This window comes from Cordyceps javanica, chromosome 7, assembly GCF_051103115.1.
Source record: "Cordyceps javanica chromosome 7, complete sequence".
NCBI classification, from domain to species: Eukaryota; Fungi; Ascomycota; class Sordariomycetes; order Hypocreales; family Cordycipitaceae; genus Cordyceps; species Cordyceps javanica.
The window spans coordinates 1,161,896-1,183,401 of record NC_139301.1 but is presented as its reverse complement, the minus strand read 5'-3'; the positions used below and the strand labels follow the sequence as shown (position 1 = coordinate 1,183,401).

At 54.6% G+C, this 21,506-nt stretch overlaps 9 protein-coding genes across 9 annotated transcripts; 5 read left to right on the top strand and 4 right to left on the bottom strand.

Moving 5' to 3' along the window:
* Window positions 1-2,181: 2,181 nt before the first annotated feature.
* On the top strand, window positions 2,182-4,219 carry V2A60_009869 (citrate synthase-like protein; the record flags this gene model as incomplete). Its single annotated transcript, XM_083261133.1, has 2 exons — window positions 2,182-2,628; window positions 2,690-4,219. The coding sequence occupies 2 exons, from the start codon at window positions 2,182-2,184 to the stop codon at window positions 4,217-4,219; spliced, it is 1,977 nt and encodes a 658-aa protein (XP_083117259.1).
* Window positions 4,220-5,161: 942 nt separating this feature from the next.
* Window positions 5,162-5,437, top strand: V2A60_009868 (mitochondrial 54S ribosomal protein uL30m; the record flags this gene model as incomplete). Its single annotated transcript, XM_083261132.1, has 1 exon — window positions 5,162-5,437. The coding sequence occupies one exon, from the start codon at window positions 5,162-5,164 to the stop codon at window positions 5,435-5,437; it is 276 nt and encodes a 91-aa protein (XP_083117258.1).
* Window positions 5,438-6,103: 666 nt separating this feature from the next.
* On the bottom strand, window positions 6,104-7,384 carry V2A60_009867 (MRG-domain-containing protein; the record flags this gene model as incomplete). Its single annotated transcript, XM_083261131.1, has 3 exons — window positions 6,104-6,276; window positions 6,383-6,498; window positions 6,606-7,384. 3 exons carry the CDS (start codon window positions 7,382-7,384, stop codon window positions 6,104-6,106), a joined length of 1,068 nt encoding a protein of 355 aa, XP_083117257.1.
* Window positions 7,385-8,514: 1,130 nt separating this feature from the next.
* V2A60_009866 (Cnl2/NKP2 family protein-domain-containing protein) lies at window positions 8,515-9,276 on the top strand (the record flags this gene model as incomplete). Its single annotated transcript, XM_083261130.1, has 2 exons — window positions 8,515-8,838; window positions 9,016-9,276. 2 exons carry the CDS (start codon window positions 8,515-8,517, stop codon window positions 9,274-9,276), a joined length of 585 nt encoding a protein of 194 aa, XP_083117256.1.
* A 436-nt stretch (window positions 9,277-9,712) lies between these two features.
* V2A60_009865 (uncharacterized protein) lies at window positions 9,713-10,576 on the bottom strand (the record flags this gene model as incomplete). The annotated part of the gene is made up of 2 exons (XM_083261129.1): window positions 9,713-10,194; window positions 10,258-10,576. 2 exons carry the CDS (start codon window positions 10,574-10,576, stop codon window positions 9,713-9,715), a joined length of 801 nt encoding a protein of 266 aa, XP_083117255.1.
* Window positions 10,577-11,687: 1,111 nt separating this feature from the next.
* Window positions 11,688-13,228, bottom strand: V2A60_009864 (uncharacterized protein; the record flags this gene model as incomplete). Its single annotated transcript, XM_083261128.1, has 5 exons — window positions 11,688-11,815; window positions 11,908-12,192; window positions 12,252-12,615; window positions 12,685-13,015; window positions 13,116-13,228. The coding sequence occupies 5 exons, from the start codon at window positions 13,226-13,228 to the stop codon at window positions 11,688-11,690; spliced, it is 1,221 nt and encodes a 406-aa protein (XP_083117254.1).
* Window positions 13,229-15,100: 1,872 nt separating this feature from the next.
* On the top strand, window positions 15,101-15,496 carry V2A60_009863 (uncharacterized protein; the record flags this gene model as incomplete). The annotated part of the gene is made up of 1 exon (XM_083261127.1): window positions 15,101-15,496. One exon carries the CDS (start codon window positions 15,101-15,103, stop codon window positions 15,494-15,496), a length of 396 nt encoding a protein of 131 aa, XP_083117253.1.
* Window positions 15,497-16,500: 1,004 nt separating this feature from the next.
* Window positions 16,501-18,100, top strand: V2A60_009862 (CENP-Q, a CENPA-CAD centromere complex subunit-domain-containing protein; the record flags this gene model as incomplete). The annotated part of the gene is made up of 3 exons (XM_083261126.1): window positions 16,501-16,503; window positions 16,563-17,819; window positions 17,912-18,100. The coding sequence occupies 3 exons, from the start codon at window positions 16,501-16,503 to the stop codon at window positions 18,098-18,100; spliced, it is 1,449 nt and encodes a 482-aa protein (XP_083117252.1).
* Window positions 18,101-19,020: 920 nt separating this feature from the next.
* V2A60_009861 (uncharacterized protein) lies at window positions 19,021-21,012 on the bottom strand (the record flags this gene model as incomplete). Its single annotated transcript, XM_083261125.1, has 1 exon — window positions 19,021-21,012. One exon carries the CDS (start codon window positions 21,010-21,012, stop codon window positions 19,021-19,023), a length of 1,992 nt encoding a protein of 663 aa, XP_083117251.1.
* Window positions 21,013-21,506: the final 494 nt, after the last annotated feature.

Genomic DNA, 21,506 nt, shown 5'->3' with positions numbered 1-21,506 from the left:
GGAGCTGAGCTTAGAGTTCACTGCTGATGTGGTGGTGGATGCGCCGCTGCGAGGCTCGGTGCAGCTTGGCGTGCCTGCCCTCCCAGGTGGCGTGTAAGCCAAGATGCCATCACACTACGCTGCTATTTAACTGCGATTTTTTTTTAAAAAAAAAAAGAAAGAACAAGACAAGACACTATTCAGCCGAGTGCAGCTGGCAGCTCTTACACGCATCAGCAGCTACCCTCTTACATGGCACAAAGACTGCCTCTTTCGGCAGCCTCTGGCAGTGAAGCTTACGCGCTAGCGCCGCCCGAGTCCAGGCACAGGGCGCTGCGACTTGGGCTCAAGCCGTCAAGTACCTAGGGGAACCAGCTTACACGGGAAGGGAGGGGGGACGTCATGGCATGCCGTGCATTGGCAAACATCAGCAAGACATTGGGGAGCCGAGCAAGACGGGAATAAGCTACTCCATGGTGAATGCCGGTTTGGAAGTCGTCGACACTGAAACCCGGGTGCGAGAGCTTTGATTCTTGTTCGCGTTGCGGATACACGGTATATTATTATGGGCGCAAAAGAGGTATTATTCGAAATTCTGGCATCTCCAAGACGGCGCCCCCGACAACGGACCAAGTGAACACCATTCCCCCCTCCTCCGTCCGTCCCCTGTCTTTTTTTTCTTCCTTTGGCAACTTGGCAGCCCACCAACAAGGTGCAAGATGGCTGTCGCTGTCGCAGCTTGCTTTGGGATCCCCCACTAATCCAGTCTCGGTACTAGCGCGGCGGGACAGGGTCCTCTGCTGCAGCAAGCCATCGCATTGCTGTTGCTACTGAGTACTACCTACTCAGTACAGTACTACTCCGTACCTACGGGCATGCTACTTACTTTTTTAGTAGCACACCGCGTGGCAGCAATTCAACAGATCCAAGGGTTTGCTTTATTAGCCTCAACTTTACCCGGGCCGGCCAACCTGCGAGACAAGAGGAGGCGGAGAAGGAGGCGAAAAAAAAAACAAATTGCCCCAACTGGTACGGGTACACAGCCGCAATCGCTCGAGCGATACCACCCACAGGCCGCGACACCGACACCGCTCATCTTGCCATCTACACAGATACGTCTCTGCGTGTACATGCCAGATGAGTACCTAGGTAACTAAGGAGGCAGAGGCTAGGTACCTAGGTAGATAGGGAGGTACCTGCAAGTCCAGGCAGTGACCATCTTATTCACCTCACGCAAGAAATAAGCCGGCTGCGCTTCCCATTCCCATCCAATTACATCCACAGTCAGCCCAGTGAGTGCCACGATTTTATTGATTCATCTTCTTTCCCGCTGTTGCTTGGCGTTGTGCCTATGTACGGCCCTGGCTGTCTGTCAGATCACCACAGCATACCAACCTACAGTGGACTATAGCGCTGTTTTCGTCGAGCCCCACCCAACCCAAGTTGAAAGCTTGCCCCATCGTCTCGCACTCTGGTCCGCTAATCCGTAGCGGTGATACTGGTACCATCTTCAGCCTGGGCCTACTTCTACTTGCAAGCCGAGCTGCATCATCGTACCGCCTTGTTGGAGCATGTACCTCTACTTGTCCCTCCTCCTCCAAGTACTCCTCACTCTTTTTTCTCCCTGGCCCCCTCCCCTCCTCGACTCACCCAGCACTGGCTTCTCAGGGATCCGCTACAAGGTCCTAACTCCACTCCCTTTTTTTTGGGGCGACCCTCCCGCCGCCTCTGCTTCTTTGGTGGGCTGTCCTCACTGCTTCCCCCAAGGTGGGCTGCCCCCAAGTACACGCTTTTTCATGGTGTGCGGCAAACACTCCCAGCAAAGGCCAAAGTCCTGGTCAGTCCTGTTGAACCGCCCGGAAGCTGTCCTCGCTATCCTCCGCCAGCTTCCTTCATCTCCTAATCTTTCTCTCACACCTCCTCTTCTTCCTCCATCTATCCCTCTTCCTCCATCTTGGCTCTTGGCAAGCTTCATCTTGTCATTCTTCCTCCTCTGTCTTCCAAGCTTAGCTATTAACAGCTTCTCCTTGTCAGCTGCCATCACAGGCAAAAATAGTTTCCTGGTCGGAACCTGCCTCGTCCGTTTGCTCACTACTCGAGTCGCGTCCCTCAACAGCTTCAATTCTTCCACCTCTGGCCTTGAACGGCTTTGTTCGTACCTTTTACACGCAACACATCTACACACACATACCCTCCTTCACAATGGCTCAGGGCACCACCACTGGCAGCGGCGCCAGCCTCTCCGCCAACGACAACATCCAGCGCTTCGCTGCTCCCAGCCGGCCCCTCAGCCCCCTCCCCGAGCACGCTCTCTTCCACGACAAGACGCGATGCTTCGTCTACGGCCTTCAGCCCCGAGCCGTCCAGGGCATGCTTGACTTTGACTTCATCTGCAAGCGCAAGACACCCTCCGTCGCCGGCATCATCTACACCTTTGGTGGCCAATTCGTCAGCAAGATGTACTGGGGCACCTCCGAGACTCTGCTTCCCGTCTACCAGCAGACCGAACAGGCCATGGCCAAGCACCCCGACGTCGACGTCGTTGTCAACTTTGCCTCTTCTCGCTCCGTCTACAGCTCCACCATGGAGCTGATGCAGTACTCTCAGATCAAGACCATTGCCATCATTGCCGAGGGTGTCCCCGAGCGCGTAAGTCTTCATCCAATGCTCTTCCAAATCATGCACTCGCCTAACATCCTGCCTCATACAGCGCGCGCGTGAGATTGCCCACGCTGCTAAGAAGAAGGGCGTCACCATCATCGGTCCCGCCACCGTGGGTGGAATCAAGCCGGGTAGCTTCAAGATTGGTAACACTGGTGGTATGATGGACAACATTGTCGCCTCCAAGCTCTACCGCAAGGGTTCCGTCGGCTACGTCTCCAAGTCCGGCGGTATGTCCAACGAACTCAACAACATTATTTCGCAAAACACAGATGGCGTCTACGAGGGCATTGCCATCGGTGGTGATCGTTACCCCGGCACCACCTTCATTGATCACCTGTTGCGCTACCAGGCCGATCCCGCTTGCAAGATTCTCGTCCTGCTCGGTGAGGTTGGTGGTGTCGAGGAGTACAAGGTCATTGATGCCGTCAAGAAGGGCATCATTACCAAGCCCATTGTCGCCTGGGCTATCGGTACCTGCGCCAGCATGTTCAAGACCGAGGTCCAGTTCGGCCACGCCGGTGCCCTTGCCAACTCTCTGCTCGAGACCGCCGCCACCAAGAACAAGTCCATGAAGGAAGCTGGCTTCCACGTCCCCAACACATTTGAAGAAATGCCCGCCGTTCTCGCTGAGCTCTACCAGAAGCTCGTCAAGGAGGGCACCATCCAGCCCCAGGCCGAGCCCGTCGTCCCCAAGATCCCCATTGACTACTCTTGGGCCCAGGAGCTTGGTCTTATTCGTAAGCCCGCCGCCTTCATCTCCACTATTTCCGATGACCGTGGCCAGGAGCTTCTCTACGCCGGTATGCCCATCTCCGACGTTTTCAGAGAGGATATCGGTATTGGCGGTGTCATGTCTCTACTCTGGTTCCGCCGCAGACTCCCCGACTACGCCTCCAAGTTCCTTGAGATGGTTCTCATGCTCACTGCCGATCACGGTCCGGCCGTCTCCGGTGCCATGAACACCATTATTACTACTCGTGCTGGCAAGGATCTTATCAGCGCTCTCGTCTCTGGTCTCCTGACCATTGGCTCCCGCTTTGGTGGTGCCCTTGACGGTGCCGCCGAGGAGTTCACCAAGGCCTTTGACAAGAACCTGAGCCCCCGTGAATTTGTTGACAGCATGCGCAAGGCCAACAAGCTCATTCCCGGCATCGGTCACCGTGTCAAGTCTCGCAACAACCCTGATCTGCGTGTCGAGCTTGTCAAGGAGTACGTCCTCGCCAAGTTCCCCAGCCACAAGCTCCTCGATTATGCCTTGGCTGTCGAGACTGTCACCACTTCCAAGAAGGATAACCTGATTCTCAACGTCGACGGTTGCATTGCCGTCTGCTTCGTTGACCTACTCCGCAACTGCGGTGCCTTTTCTCCCGAGGAGGCGGAGGACTACCTTGGAATGGGTGTCCTCAACGGCCTCTTCGTCCTCGGTCGCTCCATTGGTCTTATTGCCCACTACCTCGACCAGAAGAGACTGCGCACTGGTCTGTATCGTCACCCCTGGGACGATATTACCTACCTCCTCCCCAACCTCCGCGAAGGCCGGCCTGGCGCCGAGGGCAGAGTCGAGGTGCAGATGTAAGGGGTTGACGATGAAATTTCACGAGCGTCACATTGCTTTTTGTTTCGAATTACCATTGATGATTGAAAGTGATTAGATAAAGGAGGGGAACGGTAGACTACTGTACAGGAGAAGGCTCATGGCGATGCGTTGCGATGCACCAGTCATGTTTTGCCGGTAAATCGCAATAGACATGTAATTAATTCAATCTTTGTCAACCTTCTCTTGTCTTTGCGCGCATGTTGGAAAGAAGAAGTAGGCCATTACACGCTGCTTGGTAGCACCAAAGTTCGCTGGTAACTCGCAATAAACATCTAATTAATCCAATATTTGTCGATTATATGTTGTCTCTATTGGGATGAACAAATATGTGACGTAGGCGGTGGAGTTTGGTAGCTAAGTATCTGCGTAGCACTCGATTGACATTCCGACTTGCGGCAGCGAACACCAGGTTTTTCGCACAGCGAGATTCAGATAAAACTGGTGTTACCGAGTCAGACCAATCAACTCTGTGTGAATAAAAAAGGAGACCGCGGGTAAATTCAAATTCTCATGCTTAGTTGAATAGAGAGTGACCATTTTGCGATACGAATGCTGTTCTGCCGGGTAGCTTACCATCATCGCGGCACGTGACTAAATTCTCGTCTTCTGCCACCCAGCCTGTGGTCGCTCGCATCATCGCGAGAATGGAGCTCTGAAAACAGCAATTGCGCCGACGCAGCTACAACGAAACAGGAAACCTTCATACCGTCATATTTCGCGATTCTCGAATTACAAGATTGCACCAAAAAAAACTATTTAAATCGAATCGTGGCCAACTCATCACCGTCCCACCGCGAAGGAGCAGGGGCGGATTGAAAAAAAAAGAGACGAGGTCACCTCTCTTCTCGGTCCTCGGAGGATCTTGACAAGACGATTCTGATATAATCCACCACGCAAAAAACAACAACAGAAAGAGACATCATGTCATACTTTCGCGTCACGCTGCACAGGAGCGCCATCGGGCTGCCGGAGCGCACGCGCGGCGTGCTGGCGGCGCTGGGCCTGCGGCGGCGGATGCAGACCGTCTTCCACCCGGCGGAGCCCCAGTTCGCGGGCATGATCTTCCGGGTCAAGGAGCTGGTGCGCGTGGCCGAGGTCGAGGGCGCGCTGACCAAGAGGGAGGTGCGGGCGGCGCGCACGCCCGACGCCGGCTTCTACGTGGAGAGCAGGGCGGCGGAGGAGCGTCTGCGGCAATGAAGACGGACAGACCCAAAAGGCGGTTGACAAAAGCAAAGGGGGGGATATGGGGGGAATGGAGGGGGAAAGGTAAAGGGGAAAACACAACAACAAGAGGGCAACTGTATCATGGACCTTGTTTTCTATCTTTTCTTTGTCGTTGTTTTCGGATTGACAATCGTGTACAAGTATCACTGGCATATCGAAGGAAGAGAGAAAGAGAGAAAGGGTCATCTTTCCATTTCTTGTAGCATAGAATTTTCACACATATCAAAATCAGCACTTCTTACTCATTCGGGCTCGTTAGGCTTCGAATTAAACCCAGCAATGCTTCCAGAGAAAGAAAAGAGATGCCGTAAATGATGCATGTTCGTACACTACCAGTAGACTAAAAGAAAAAAACAGTTTCCTATGCTTCCCTAGTAAAATGAAAAAAAGAAAAAGACGAAGAAATTTCAACACCATAGTGACAAGGAAATCACCCCTCCCTCGTCCCGTCCCTCTTTGCCAGCCAAAACTGAATGCAACCGTAATGAGTCTAGTTTTCCTTTGCAGTGGAAGGGAAAGAAAGAAAGAAAAAGCAGACTGCTCTTGCCTTTCTTTTCTTTTTTTTTCAAAAAACGGTTTCATAGTCGTGAACCAACAAACACACGTCCCTCACCCGCCTTCCCCCCCCTTCCCCCCATTTTAGAAGCTGCGCGCCTTGTCAATGTACTCTTGCGAGGGCGTCTCGTACTCGTTGACAAAGTAGTGCTCACAGTTGCGGCCGAGCCACACGGTAAATTTGCCGATTTCCTCGCGCAGGCGGGACACGGACTGCTGGTCCATGTTGGTTTGCGCCAGGAGCTCGGGGAGGGATACTGGATTTGCAAATTAGGCTCGAGGACTGGCAGACAGAGGGGAGGGGAGAGGGGACTTCGACGGGGACAGATTTGTTAGGAGTGAGAGAGGGTCATGTAAACTTACCGACGAGACGGGCGAGATGCTCGGCGCCGTATACGTCGCAGACGTTTTTGTACTCTGCGTTTTCCTCGGGGTTGTCCCACAGCTTGCGAATGTCCATGTACTGGTGACGTTCGAAGCTTTGATATTTGTCAGGACCGTCGAGAGATGCAGGAAAAAAAGGCACATAAACAGCAAAAAGAAGAACAGGGAACTGAAAACTATCAATGCGGTGGACCAAACATACCGGTACAGCAGGATCCTGCTCAGCGACTTTTCAAAGTACTCGCGGAAGCCGGCAATGACCTCGTCGAGAATGTCCATGCTGGCGGAGCCCTCCTCGCGGTGCGGCCGCTCAAAGGCGAGGTAGTCCTCAAAAATCTTGGCGACGGGCTTGGTGTGCGGCAGGGGCACGAGCTGGTTGTTCTTGGTGATGTTTTCCCAGTCGTCGACCAGCATGGCCTGGATGTGATCCGGGACGGGAATGTTGATCATGGGCTTGGCGTGGAAGGCGTCCTCGGTCTCGAGCTCCCAGTCCTTGCCGCGGCGGCCGCCACCGGCGCCGCGCCCGCCGCCAAAGCCCGCCGCCGCCGAGCCTCCCCTCTCCTCGCTCCCGCGGCCCGAGGCGTCGGCTCCCCCGGCACCGCCTCGTAGTCCCTTCCTGCCACCGCCGCCGGGACCGCCGCCGGGACCGCCACCACCACCGGCACCACCACCACCGCCGGGACCGTGCTGCTTGCTGCCGCCGCCGCCGCTGTTCTTGGCCATGCTCTGGCGGAGCTGGGCGTGCAGCTGGGCGGCGAGCTCGCGGTGCTCGTCGTCAAAGGGGCGGATGCGGTCGGCGAGGACCCAGTCGTCCCAGGTGCTCTTCCAGCCCTTGTAGTGCACCTTGTAGCGCCAGCCGTCGCCCTGCTTCTCCGCGGGCTGCACGTCGGTCACCTTGGCCTCGTAGAGCATGTCCATGTGGAAGCAGAGAACCTTTTCATCCTTGCTGAACTGCGAGGGGGGGTTGCGGGCGGGCGCCATGGTTGCTGTGATGTGTGTGTATCCCCCTTCTTTTTTTTTCTTCTTTCTGTCCCCTTCTTCCCCTTGTGAGAGGTGAGAAGCTGCAGGTAGCCTCTGAAAGGTTCTTGTTTGCTCGCGTACTAATATTTTGTATCAATGAGATGCACAAAAGTTACGTGGCCGTGCTTGAGCGCAGTTGCCGTCATACAGACTTGTTGGCCCCAAAATTCCCCCAGTCGCTCTTGGGAATCTGGTGATGGAGAACGGATGGGTGGCTGTTTGCGACTTGCTGCGATGGCGGCCGACTGGGTGAGTACTGATAGAGGTCGGTTTCCACAGACGTGACTGGCCGACTCGCGTTAATTGCCCAGCAGTCCCTTTGGTCCTCTTTTCGCTGGCGCACGCGACGCGAATTTTTGCTGGGCCACTCAGGCTCCTCCCGCCCTGGGGAGGAAAGAGCCCTAGTGATTGGCCGGTAGCCCAGCTGCCCAGGTACCAGCCCCCACTGCACCTGAGCGTACCCAAGATTTCCCTGTGTGTCCTAAACGGCCACCCCAGCGTGCGTCGACCGTCAATCGAGTAATAAATAAAATGCAATTCTTGGGTGCAACAAGCTAGCCATATTCATGCCGCTCCGCCAGCCTTGTCATTGATATGATGGATAACTTGATGCGCATCTTTCATTACTCGAATGCTCCGTGGTGCAGGTAGCTTATAGTGTCCGCAGATAACTAATTTAGATTGCTTGAATCATTCGGCAGGAATACAGGGGCCAGACTTGTTACCTTGACTGCGCTCAATATGCCAAATCACTGAAAGACAAGGGAAGATCCTGTCCATTGAATCCAGAAGCCTGACGGGCATCGCGATGAGTCGTCCGTTGGTGGGGGTGGGCGCATAGAGAAAACGTCACCGCTCACCCAAGCACGCGTCTCCAAACTCCGGCGCACGCGCGCCAAAAACTTGGACCCTGCATGAATCGGCATAACAACTCCTCCTACATCTACTTATACCGATCTCCCCCTCCCCCCCACCTCCTCACGCAACAAAAAGTCTAGAAACCCCTTCCCACTGGAACGAGCAAAAATCGTACCCGTCAACTGCTCGCCTCTCAATCGCCAAAAGCACACAACGCGCTACACGAGCCCGTCATGGCGTCATCCTCCTCCTCTTCGCAGATCGAGACCGAGGCCGAGCTCCTCACCAGCTTCCTCCTCGACCCTGCGCGGCTGCCCAACATCATGACGCTGGAGCAGTTCCGTGCGCTCTTCCCGCGCGAGGTGCGTGCCGCCCCGCCCATCCGCAGCCTCTTCCTCGACCTGGCCGCCCAGCGCGGGCAGGCCGTCGACGCCGTCGCCGCCGCCATCGAGCTCGAGACCAGCCGTGGCGGGCCGGCGATTCGGCGCGCGGTCGCGCGACAGCGCCGCGAGGAGGTGGACTGGGAGGTGGACGGAGAGGTGGAAATGGACCGCGCTGTAAGTGTCCTTTCCTTTCGCTCCCATCGTCCTTCTTCATGCTCTCTTCTACGAGTCTGTCTCAGGCGGAGGCGCAGAGCTGACGAGGGGTAAAGCCTCCCTTCTCAAAAAGATGTATATTTGGAGTCGTGGTATTTTTTTTTCCCTCTTCGTTTTTGCTAATGACAAGTGGGACAGCTCTTTGGAGGTGATTCAGCAGCCAAGAAATCCAAGCATACACTTGGTAGCATCCTGCCGGAGCTCGACGGCGCGGCCGGTGCGATCGAGGCCGAGATTGCCAAGCTGCGGCAGCAGGAAGCGGACCTCAAAGAGGCCATCGCCCGGACGATTGGCGACCTGGGCGACCTGCGCACTGGCAAACTTACAAACCAACAATTACCAAACGAAGTTCTTGATGGGTTGGAAAATCTACAAGAAATATGCAGTCGCAAAACGTGATTGCCTCCCAGACATAAGCAGTCATTGGCGTACCACACGACAAGTTTACATCGCAAGCGAAGCGTCAATAATAACCCAAAATGACTTGTATTCATGGTCGTTTCCTCCCTACCAGACATGGCCACATACCCAACATGGAAAAGAGAGACATGGCTGGCGGCATAAAATCTAATCATGGACCAGTTGGAAACATCCCATGGAACCCTCTCTTACACTGGCCCTCCGACACCGACAGCGACTCAATTCGAAAAGGAAATCATCAGTCGTCGCCATCGTCGGCCCCCGAATTTTTATTGTCCCAAGAGAAAAATAATGATGTACCGGAAGAAATCAAGGAGCACGCTTGAGCTCCTCATTATAAAGCGATCAAAAACTGTATTATAGGATATTTCGCGAGAAAAAAAGGACAAGGACGAAAATCGAGGCGTCAATGAAATTATTGGGCGGCACCGGCGGCGGGAGCACCACCAGCGCGGCGCTGCTGAGGAGGCTGCATGCGGTTGCCCATCATGGTGCGGCTGACCATGGAGACAATCAGCATGAAAGCCCAGTTGGGGACGAGGCTGAAAGCCCACAGGACGTAGCCGACGGGGAGAGAAAGACCGAGCTCAGCAATCTTGCCGTTGAAGGGGTGGAACCACGAGTCCAGAAGCTCAAAAGTCTTCTTGCCGTTGGTATGGAGAGTGACGAGGTCATCGACGGTGGTGGTGGTCAGGTTGAGGCGTCTCTTGTAAATGTCAATCGGAGCAGGCTCGGGAAGCATGTCAAAGGCCCAGATGTAGCCGACGCCAGCGGACCAAGAGTTGCAAAGGACACGCTCATCCTCGCAGTTGAGAATGGCCATGTGAGGAGCCTTGGGGATGACGGCGAAGCGGCCGGCTGTCTCGTTGAAAACCTTTTCAACCTTTTCGCACTGGCCTGCGGGACATGTTAGAGGTCATCGCAATTATATAGAGTAGAACAATTGAAGAGTGCTCATACCGAAGCAGGTCTTGTTGCGACCAGTGATAAACACCCACCACTCCTCGGGGATTTCAGAACCGTCCTTGACGGGGGCATAGAGGGTCTCCTTCCAGTTTTCAAGCGTCAGGTGAGACATCTTGATCTCACCCACCTTGGCCTCGACGGCGGCGACGGGCCCATCCTGGACAACGGCCGAGTCGGCGACGTAGCCGGTGAACTTGCCGAGGAAGTTCTGGAACTGGGCCTTGTACTGGCCGAGAGGACCGTCGGCAGCAGCGTCGGCGGCAAGAGCTGGAACGGCCGCAACGAGGGCGGCGGTAGCTAGAGAGAAACGCATTGTGAAATGTGCGTGTGTATGTGTGTCTGTGAGTTGATTTCTTGGAAGCGAGAGGATCAAGGGGAGGGGTATTGGCGGAAGCAAAAAATGTTAGCTTGGAGCAAAGGACCCTTGTGGCAAGGCAACAGAGAGGGAGGTAGGAGAAAGGGCTAAAAGTAAGCTGTGTAGGAGCGCGCCCTGCAGAAGTGGATTGATGCAAAGGAGGGATATGAAGTCGAGAAGAGAGAGAGCAAAAAGAAGGATTGCGCGAAAATGCGATAAGCTGGGGAGATGCAAGATGGAAGACGGGGGGGAGGAAATGAGGAAAAGACAAAAGACAAGGCTACTAAAAGTACGGAGTACCCAGGAAACTACCAGTTCAAGCCAAGGTGGCCAATTTAGCACGAAGTCGAGGTCGTGGCGCGGCAGCGTGGCGTCGGGGGCGCGTTTTCCTTCAGCTCCCCACACGAGGTGCGGCATTGCTTAATAAGGGCCGGCGGGAATCCGGGAATCAGCATGTGGTTCAAAGCTATCAGGCAACGGCAACGGCACGTGACGTTGATGACATCCGAATCCGGTTAGACTAATTAAGCGTAGACCTTGTTAGAACATGTATACTTATAATGTATACTTATTTATATGTATATATATACGTATATATATTACAAAGAGTAGCATTCAATAAGTGAATTTTATACTCTTCAAGGGTCAGTGTTTTCAGCGTATTAATGAAATACAAGAAAATCGAAATGCACTATACTCTAGCAATGTCTGTCAAACAATTCAGAGTGGGAATACTTATCATAACGCCTTGTTATAATATAATGAGAGAGCTATTAGGCGTGCTACCTACCAGATCACATCATTCTGTCAGAGGCCGTACAGGAGAGAGACCTGCCACTACGGTCACGACTCGGTTACGGAAGAACCAACGCGGAAGAGACTGTTTCCATTTAGTTTACCTGTATCCTATATAATTTTGTAGTGCGAACAGACAATTGCTACACAACAGGCTCTGTGCTCAAGTTTTAAAGTGCAACATCATAAGCTCCGGTCGTGCGAGGCATCACAATTGAATCTGCCGACGAGCCAGCCAAGAGTCGCCCAGTCAAGGAGTATTTCGGGAATATAGCTACTCGTTCTTGGCCTTGCATTCGAACTCACCGTCACGATCGGGGTCGCCCCCTTCCTTGCAAATGTTCTGGTAGCTCTTGGTCTGTTCGGCAAGGGGAACAATATTGCCCTCTCCATCCTCAAATCCTGTAGAAAACTGCGTGAGAAAGATCCCACACAAATGAAGCAAAGGGAGAATGCCAAAAATCAGAGAAGAATGAAGAAAAAAAAAAACTCACGCTGAACCCAAAAGACTTCGGGTTTACCATCCCTGAGGTACGGGGTATAGGAGCAAATGTTCTCCAGAGTCTCTACTTCTCCTTCGCAGAAAGGCTCGTAGGCCGGGTCTTGACTGCACATGATGGGGTCAGGGAAGGGGCAGGGAACACCAGGGCGCCACTTCTTTCTGGAAACGGAACCGCAGCTCTCGATGAACTTGGCAAAGAAAACCCAGCGGGTGCCGTACTTGTCACTGGTCTCTCCGGCCTGCTCGATCGTCTTGCTTTCCGTCTTTTCGATGGACCCTAGAGCTCTACATGTCAGCGCATACCCATGGCCGTTGGTGGAAAAGGAAAGGACCGACACTCAAAGCTGACACCAGCGCCAATGACTTCTTTGGCGATACCCTCAACACCGATAGAGAATCCCTTGGTGATGGAGACCGACTCCCCCTCGGCAATGGAAGCCTGGATGCCGGCCGCTGTGTATCTGCCGTAGATACCCGGGGCGGTCGATTCCAGGCCAATGAGCCCGGTGCGCCGCACTTCGCAGTACTGCTCGCAATGGTCGTCCGCATCGTCGGGATCTCCACAAACCCCGCCCTCCCCGAGAGTGTGTCCCTCAGGCTTCGAGCAGTCGAAACGCTCTTTACCATCAAAGGTCATGGGCATGCACGGGTCGGTGTCATCATCGGCACGCAGCCGGACAACTCTAGCAGCAGACGAGACCTGTATAAATGGATGTGAGTATATGTGCGACCTGAAAGCGTAAGAGTATCAAGTCCTGGAGAGACGTACGCCACCCGGAGTCTCGGGATCAGGCTTTCCCGGCACGCCCTTCAGCATGTTGCCTCCAAAAATACCGAAAGCAGCAAAAGTCAGGTTGTTGACGACATGAGCGCCGCTGAAAGCGCCGTCCGCTCCGCAGTCCTTGATGAGCTGATCAATGCCACGCTTGGTCTCGTCCCGAGTGATGGTTCGATTACGGGCACTACCGTTACAGACAGAGACAATCGTGGTATTCTCACGCTTGTAAATGCACTCATCCTGAAGCAAGTTTCGGCCGTTGTCAAAGACGAGCGTATTGACGACGTAGTCACTAGCTCCGAGCGCATCCTTTGTTTGATAACTAAGAGAAGAGAAATCAGTTTTAGGGCTGTACTGCCAACAAGGAGAACAAAGCTTCCAAAGAGCAAGAAAAGTGGCTTGTAGACGAAGAGTCAGCTTACCCTCGATCTCCAGAGCAAGTTGTATAGCGCTCAGGGTCATCAGTGTGTCTGACAACGAATCCTCTGGCAGCCGCAGATGCGGCGAATGCCGCGATTATACCAACTTGACGCATCGTAGTCGGAATATTGAGAGGATGAATAGAGCTCGTTCTCGGATTCTATGTGCTTTATGTTGCCTGTGTCATATCGAAGGTGCAGAACTAAGGTGGAAGGCTGTTCTATTTATCTTAGTTCACGCTCAAGCCTGCGAAGCCGCGTTGCCCAGTCCTTACCAGTTTTTTTTACGACATTCAACGCCATTCGGATACTTTTGCTTCAGAAAAAGAGACTATTTACATCCCATGGAGGCAGCTTTTCCATTCGGTATCGAACTTTGTGTTGAAATCGAACTTGAAAGAACAATTCAATATAAAACTTGAAGCCTCGTTGCGGCGGGGAACTATGCTTTCCCGAGGCATGAGCCATAGGATTCTCTGCCTACACTGCATCAGGCTTTGAAGCCCACCATGTATGCTCTTTGTGCCTTCATCACATTGTACTCGCACAAAACATTCCGATGTTGGCTCGTTCCCTTTCCGACTCAAGCTCAACGCCACCGGGGCAGGGGACACCGTGCCTGCATGGGGCAAAGAAGGACTGTCGGGTTTGGCGCACTTACACATCCCTCTCTGCGATCGGAGTTTTCGAGCTGAATCGATGCGATGCTCCGGCCTGGAAAGATTTATCTCATATTTAAGAACGCCACGTGCCTACGGTGACAGTCTACAGGTCTAGCTAAAAAGTTGTGGCCCTATCCACAAGGCTAATATCAAGCATAACTGTCCGCAGACGTTGAGCAAGCCATTTTTCCAGAAACAGTCGGCTCCGAGTTGCCAAGCCGAGGTTAGTGTGCAAGCAGCGGGGGCCGACTCGTTGGCATTTGTTTGGCATTGCCTGCGATGGCCGCGCATAAACGGACTACCCAATCTGTCCAACCTTGTGCCTTGTAGCTCGTCGTCATGAATGCATTTCAGACGGCATGAGAGAGAGAGGGAGAGAGAATGGAGAGTAACAACAGGCATGTACTTGTATACTCAGTAAGCAACAGATGCAAATGACAGAGCTTGACCAGCAAAGCCGATCACAGCCGCAGAACAATCTAATCAGATCAAGTGGAGTTATACATCCAGTAGACATACTTGATTGCTCTCTTCGAGGTACTTAACGAAGAGACCAACAGGGGTCACAACCCCAGCTCAGCCTGATTCACATGGACCAATGAATATTGCGCATTATATGATATTCTCCACCGACATTGTGTTTACTAGAGAGCGAAATATTTTTTACTTGCCAGTTATCAATCTGTATGATAACCCCAACCCCACCCAGCAGCGTGAGAAGGTCGGTCAAAGCCTGATTTGCACCAGGCTACTTGGCCCTCGCAACCCATGTCCCAACTTGCTTCTGCCGCTTTCATAGTTGTGGCCTGAATTTTACGTCTTGAAATACGAAAATGGCAATGAATTTCGCCGTGGTTCCTGAGCAGCGAGCACCAGGGCCGGAACTCGTCGCCAAGAAGCACCCATGCAGCCTTGTCGCCAACTATTCTCACTCCATTCAACCCCTGCAGCTCCAACAACAGGCAGGCAAGCAGAGCGCAGCCGGATGAATAGAATCAGAAGCGGCATTAAGCCCGGTTCACGGATCCACCAGCGGAAGACCGTTCACTCTCGAGTGTGCTGGCCAAGATGTCATGACGTAGTCGGTGCTCGTCCTGGACCCAAATCACTTCTCGCAGTCCTCACCTTTCCACTCTGCCCTTAACTGAGAGCGTTTCGACACGCTCTACTCTGCAGACACTACTCTGAAACCTCTTTCAAGCGCATTCAGCTACAGTGCGAGAGCAGACAGTACTTTGCTGCAGCGCGCTCATCAACTGCTCTCATTTCTTTTTTTTTTTTTTTCAATATTATTCTCCCCTTGGTCCCAGCCAACGACAAATCAACATGGTGGACATTCCATGCCAGCCAATCAATCCCGGGCGACACGAGATCGGACTACCCGCCGACGCCTGGGACAAGCTCAACGTCTTCATGACGGCGGCAAAGGACAATTCGAAAGAGGTCGTGGCCGAGTGCTGCTACCCCGAAGTGCTCAACATTGCCAACGAGTGCATCATGTGGTGTGCGGTGCCCTCCAAGTACCTGGACGAGGCGAAGAAGGGCGGCAAGACGCCGGTGCTGGACGCAATGACGCGCTGCGTACGCGACGAGTCGAACGGGACGAGCGTCCCCGCCACCCTGCACCAGGTGTCTGCAGCAGCAGGTGGAAATGGTGGCCGCAAGACGGCGCTTGGACTGTGGGCGTTGCTCGTGGTGGGATACGTGACTCTGGGACACTGATCGCCATATCGCAAAGGCGGCAGAACCAAAGAGCGGATAGAGCGTTTGGGTTAATGAGTCGAACTGAGTGGCGATGCTGCCGGTACTGAATCTGAAGTTGGTGGATCATGGAACATGGTATTGAGGTCTCCGTGTGGGCGTTTCTTCTTGGTCTGTATTGTTTTTTTGAGACTTTGTAGATTGCTGAACTCTTGTCGCTATCCGCCTTGAGTAGATTTTGCTCCCTTGTATTTTTTTCTTTTGAGGTTTGAAGCAGCGTCCGAATCTATCATCAAGGGATGTGAGCCTCAGTATCAAAATGTAAAGGCGAGACTGTCCATCCAGGCCTGAACGGGAAGTACTGCATTTACTTCGCCTCATTTTTCAGCAACCCAATATATTAGAAATTTTTGTTTCCCCCAATTTCCTGCACAATCTTTACTCTGATTCGAGACCCTCTCTCTACCATCTTAATTCTTCTGCTTGAGCTACTAAATATCGACACACATTTCGCTCATCAATATCCACCATTTGTGACGTGCTGGTACGCCTTGCATTGTTGCTCGTAATATTGATTTAGACAATAGGCTTAATCAAACTCTTAAGCTCCCTTTATATCATAGATGGATCCAACGGCCCTTGATATCTCACGGTCGCTTGGTAAGCTCTGGGATTTATGTGTGGTCATACAGCTCGGTTACTAATACTGTGGCTAGTCCGTGCTAACGCTCAGGGAGCTTCATCTTATGCGAAGAAATTATTATTGTCGTATATGGTCTTCAATTAGCTCATTGCGATTGGTGTTCTTCGCCTGCTTGCTACCTAGGTAGCTTGTTGCTTGTTTACTGGAAGCTAGCTTAGGTTAGGTACTTTACGCGCTCTGCCCGACTAGTTCAGGTAGCGACGTCCCACTGTCGTCACAGCTAGAAAGGTGGGCTAACAAGCACAGACTCCGCAGACTGCCAGCCTCGCGGGTGGTTATCCTGGCGACACCGAAGCTTCATCTTATTTCAAATTTTCATGCCATGGTAGGTCGTTGCTCTGAAAAATGTCTTTTAATCAATTTCTCCGTTCTCACAAGTTTCAGGCCTCCGTTGCGAACCCGCTCAGCCGGAAGCGCGCCGTGCCATCAAACGCGTCTGGCAACGCGTCTCGACGACAGCCCGCCGCCGAGGATGCTGCTGCGCGACCTCTGAAGCGCAGCCGGCCCAGTAACAGCGGTGTCGCGGCGTCAACAGCCACCGTGCCGTCCAAGTCGAGATCATCGGCGGCCGCCCTGCTTCGCGGACCGAATCCTAGCGTCGCCCGGAACCGCATCGGCGGCCAGGCGGCGGCGCCGGCAGCAGCGCGGCCGTCCCTCCACGACGTGACGCCCTCACAGATCCAGAACAAACCGCCGCCCAGGCGACGGAGCGGCCAGACAAAGACAAACACAAGAAGGACGGCTGCGCCGGTGCAGGCCGGCGGGCGGTCAGGGGCTACACAACGACGACAGCAGCAGCAGGAATCCTCACCAGACGAGCAGCCAGTTTCACGATCACGATCACGAAGACGAACAGGCGATGGACAAGATAATGACGGCGACGAAGCCGGGGATTCCGAAACCAACGACGATGACGAAGATGAGGACGAGGGGCCGCCATCGCCAGAGAAACCCTACCCGCACGTTGCACCATTCACGCGACGCGTGCGGCAGAGTACGATTGAGACGAAATGGAGTCCTCTCGGGCGGGGGTCGATCAAAGCCCTCACGTCGATCCTGCAGCTCGCGCACCGGCCCGTCCTGCAGCGGCTGACATCGTCGTCCTCGTCGCAGCGGGCCGCGCCGACCGAGGCGGCGCTGCGGCTCATCACGAAGCGCATCCTCGACAAGGTCCGGGGCGTGGAGGCGCGCGGGGTGGCGCCGCTCCCGTTCCCGCCGGCGTCGCTGCCGACGCGGACGCAGCGCGGGCGGCCGCGCGGCGGCCGCGCCGAGCAGGACGGCGGGCGCGAGACGGAGCTCAACTTTGAGAGCGTGCTCGACGCCAAGCAGACGCTGGAGCGGCAGCTCGACCCCGTGCTGCACGCAGTCGACCTGCTCGGCGCCGAGGCCCGCCGCATGGAGGCTGAGCTCGAGGCCGACTACGAGGCGCTGCGGCTGCTCGAGGCCGAGGCGAGGGCGCGCGCGCGAGAGAGCCGCGGCCTGCTCAAGAAGGCGCACGTTCTGGCGCCCGAGGGGGTGGCGGCGACGACAACGACGACGACGACGATGACAGCGGGCGGTGGCGCGGTGTTGGAGGACGTGAGCATCAAGTTTGACAAGACGGACGGCGCAGCAGCGGTAGCAGCTACGAATCCTTTTCAGGTACGTATAGTACTACAGACTTGGAAAGAACAATGTGCTAACGCGCGAGGGGGTCGGGGGGCATGTCTCCCCCTTTCCCGTCTTTCTTCTAGAATGTGGAAGATGCTGAGGTCAAGGACATGATCGTTGCGCTTGGCGGGCACGTCGATAGGCTGCAGGCCAACGTCGAGCAGACGGCGGGCATCGGCGACCAGATCCGGCGGACGCGCGCGTCGCTGCAGGCGGTGCTGGCTGCCAAGCTCGGCGCGCAGACGTACGAGCATGTTGTCCTTGGGCGGTGACGCAGCGGCCAACAGGTAATATGGATTCTGGCTCGCGCGCGCTGCTCACTCGGAGCCGATAATCGCTTAATCGAGTCAAATGAGGGGGAGAGGAAGGTTATTGATTCTCTGGCGCAAACCGGGCGCTTTCTTCTTCTTCTTCTTCTTCTTCTTCTATTTGATTTTCATCCCCTCGACATTGTGTTCTGAAGGGAGGATTACATCACAAGGGGCGTTTTAATTATCATCATGAGTAGCATGTAGTATATGTAGCAGTTGCGCCGGCTGTATAGAACAAGGCGGCATGGCAGATGGTGTGGATAGTCAAAGACGGCGAGCAAAACGGTGCGAAAATAAGATACCCTACCCCAACGGAACAATGACGTGTGGCCTACACATCCCCGCCCCCGTTTTCTTTTCTTTTCGTTTTTACAAGTGAACAACTCCAAGTAGTCAGTGTTGACTCGCAGGCTAGGAGGGAAGGGGAGGTTTCAATGTGACCAAATCGTGCTACACAGCTGCAGGGAAATCGTCGGTTACTTTTGAGATACGGAACTGGCCAAGAGTGTGCGGAGGATCTATTGAGCAAAGGCGTAGTAGACAAAAAACAGATTCAAAAAAAGAGTATATTCCACTATGCAAGAACGTTGCTGGAGCCCGCCCTTTTGCAAGGTCGGACTTTTTGACGAGTTTCACAAAATCTAAAATTCAAGAACCAAAAGCTGCATCGTTACCGGGGGCCTCTTACATCAAGAGACCACCAGGCAGAACATGAGCCGGTTAGATCTTGTCTGGCCAGAGCCATCGACATTTGAGCAGAAAATGAAGGAGGCGGAAAAAGTTGAAGAAAAAAAGACAAGGAAAGAAGAAAAAGGAAGCCAAAAAAAAAAAACCATCAGTGTCATACACAACGAAGCTAGTCACGAGTGTCGGAAGCGAGCCTATCGACGGAGGCTAGCAAAGCCAGAGGGCACAGCGGTACCGCTGGTAGTGACGCTCGTCTGGTTACGGGCAGGGACGGACGCGGCGGTAGCGCTGGTAGTGATGCGCGTCGCATTCTGGGCAGGGAAGGGGACCATGGTCACGGTCTTGTCAATGATGGTGGTGGAATCGGACTCGCAGGGAGGGAGCGTGGCCTGCGCGGGAGCCTTGCTGGTGACCTGGGCACCGGAGCCGCCGCCGCCGCTGCTAGTAGGCTTGTCGTTGACGACGGGCTTGACCTGGCCGGGCTGCTTGTTGCTGTCGCCGTTGCCACTGCCAACGGGCTTGGCCGGGCTGGGCTGCTTGTCGCCGGACGGGGCAGAGCCGCTCGCGCAAGGAGCCTGCACGGTGACGGTGACGGCGGGAGCAGTGACGGTGACGGTACTGGGAGCGGCACACTTTTCGCAGTTGGAGCCGTTGCCGCCGCCGTTGGGGCTGCCGCCGGTGCTGCCACCGTTGGTGCCGCTGCCGCCGGTACCGCCGTTGGTCTTGTCGCCGTTGCTGCCACCGCTACCGCCGGTACCGCCGTTGGGCTTGTTGCCAGTGCTGCCATTGTTGGTGCCGCTGCCGCCGGTACCGCCGTTGGGCTTGTCGCCGTTGCTGCCACCGCTGGGGGTGTTGCCGCCACCGTTGGGTTTGCTGCCACTGCTGCCGGGTGCGACCGTGTTGGAAGGTGTTGCGGCAGACTTGCTGCGGGTGATGGAAACGGTCGAGGTGGATGTCGTGGTGGAAGTCTTTGTGATGGTGCTCTCGGTGTTGCTGGCACCAGGGAAGACGGTGAGGATAGACTGAGTCGAGACGGGGACAGAGGTGGTGACGGTAGTCGGTCCGTTACCATTGTCAATGGTTATAATGGTTTGCTGCACGGAGGTGATTATGGTCATGCGGGTGACTCGCTGGGCCGGGTTGGGAGAAGCAGGATTCTCGTTGACAAACTTGGATGAGATTTTCGGCAACTCATCGACAGGGCATATAGTGGTGAGCACATCAATTACGTCGGTCACGGTCTTGGTCACGAGATCGCTCTTGGGGAGGTTGCTGATCTCCGGCTTGCCGGCAGGGCAGTTGGTGACGGTGGCGGCGCAGCTGATGATGGTGTTCGTGTTGGTTCGCGTCACGGTCGCGGTGATTGTGCTGCGGGAGGCAGCGGGTGCACTGGTAACGCCGGAGACGGGGGAAGCGGCCACAGCAGATGGAGAGCCAGTCTGGCCGGAACAGTCAGGCGTGAGTGCAGAGCTAGTCTTGTTTGCAGAGCCAGAGCCAGAGCCAAAGCTGGGCGAAGAGCCAGGCTTGATGGGAGAGCCAGAGCTGGGCGCAGAGCCAGGCTTGACGGGAGAGCCGGAGCTGGACGCAGAGCCAGACTTGATGGGAGAGCCAGAGCTGGACGCAGAGCCAGACTTGACGGGAGAGCCAGAGCTGGACGCAGAGCCAGGCTTAACAGGAGAGCCGGAGCTGGGCGCAGAGCCAGACTTGACGGAAGAGTCAGGCTTGATGGGAGACTCAGGCTTGACGGGAAGGTCAGGCTTGGACGTAGCAGTGGGCTGGGACGCAGAAGCCGATTTGGGAACTGAGCCAGACGCGGTCTGAGACGCGGCCACATTAAGAGAAGCGCTGTGCTTCTTAAGGAGCTCGGAGGACCTGGAGCTGAGCTCGGAGGCGGGGCAGATGATGGTTTCCACGTTCTCAACCTTGACGGTAGTCTCAACCACGACGTCGCTCGGAGGAAGGGCCGAGAGGGCAGCCTGTTTGGACGGGCAGTTGGTGACGGTGGGCGCACAGCGCAAAATGGTGCTAGTACGAGTCAACTTGACACGCTCGGTGACTATGCCGTCGGCGCCGGGAGCGGGCGTAGCTGCGGTGTCGTTGGCACGGGGAAAGTAGCCGTGTCGGCCCGGTGCAAGAGCGGCGGCGACGGTGGCGTAGACGCCGACGAGAGTGAGGGTCGACTTCATGTTTTCGAGGTGGTGTGTGTGTGTGTGTGTGTGTAAGAGGACTGGCTACTAGGCGGGCAAAGCCGCTTGTCGAGTTTATCAAGAAGAGACGAAGAGACAAAGAGAGCGGAGCGGAAGAAGATGAAAGTTCGTGGCGAAAACCGGTCAGCTCACGAGAATTGTGAATGAAGATAGAGACGAGACCTCGTCAACGTCGTCGGTAGAGCAAAAAGTATCGAAGCTTTGATATGCTGGTGAAGAGAAGAAAGGCTCGTGAGGAGCAAAAGGGAGAGAGAGATGCTTTGACTGTAGTTGGAACGGATCAAAAACACCCAAAAATTGGTCGTAGTGAAAACTGCCCTGAGCAATTGGATACGTTGAAGAGAAAGCTCAACGAATGAAAGGAATGGAGACGAATGAAGGAAAGTAAAAAGCAGGAGAAGAAGAAGCAAAAAAGGAATGTGGTTCGACTCTTTTTAAGGATTGTGAAGAGAAGAAGGAAGTAAAAGAGGGTG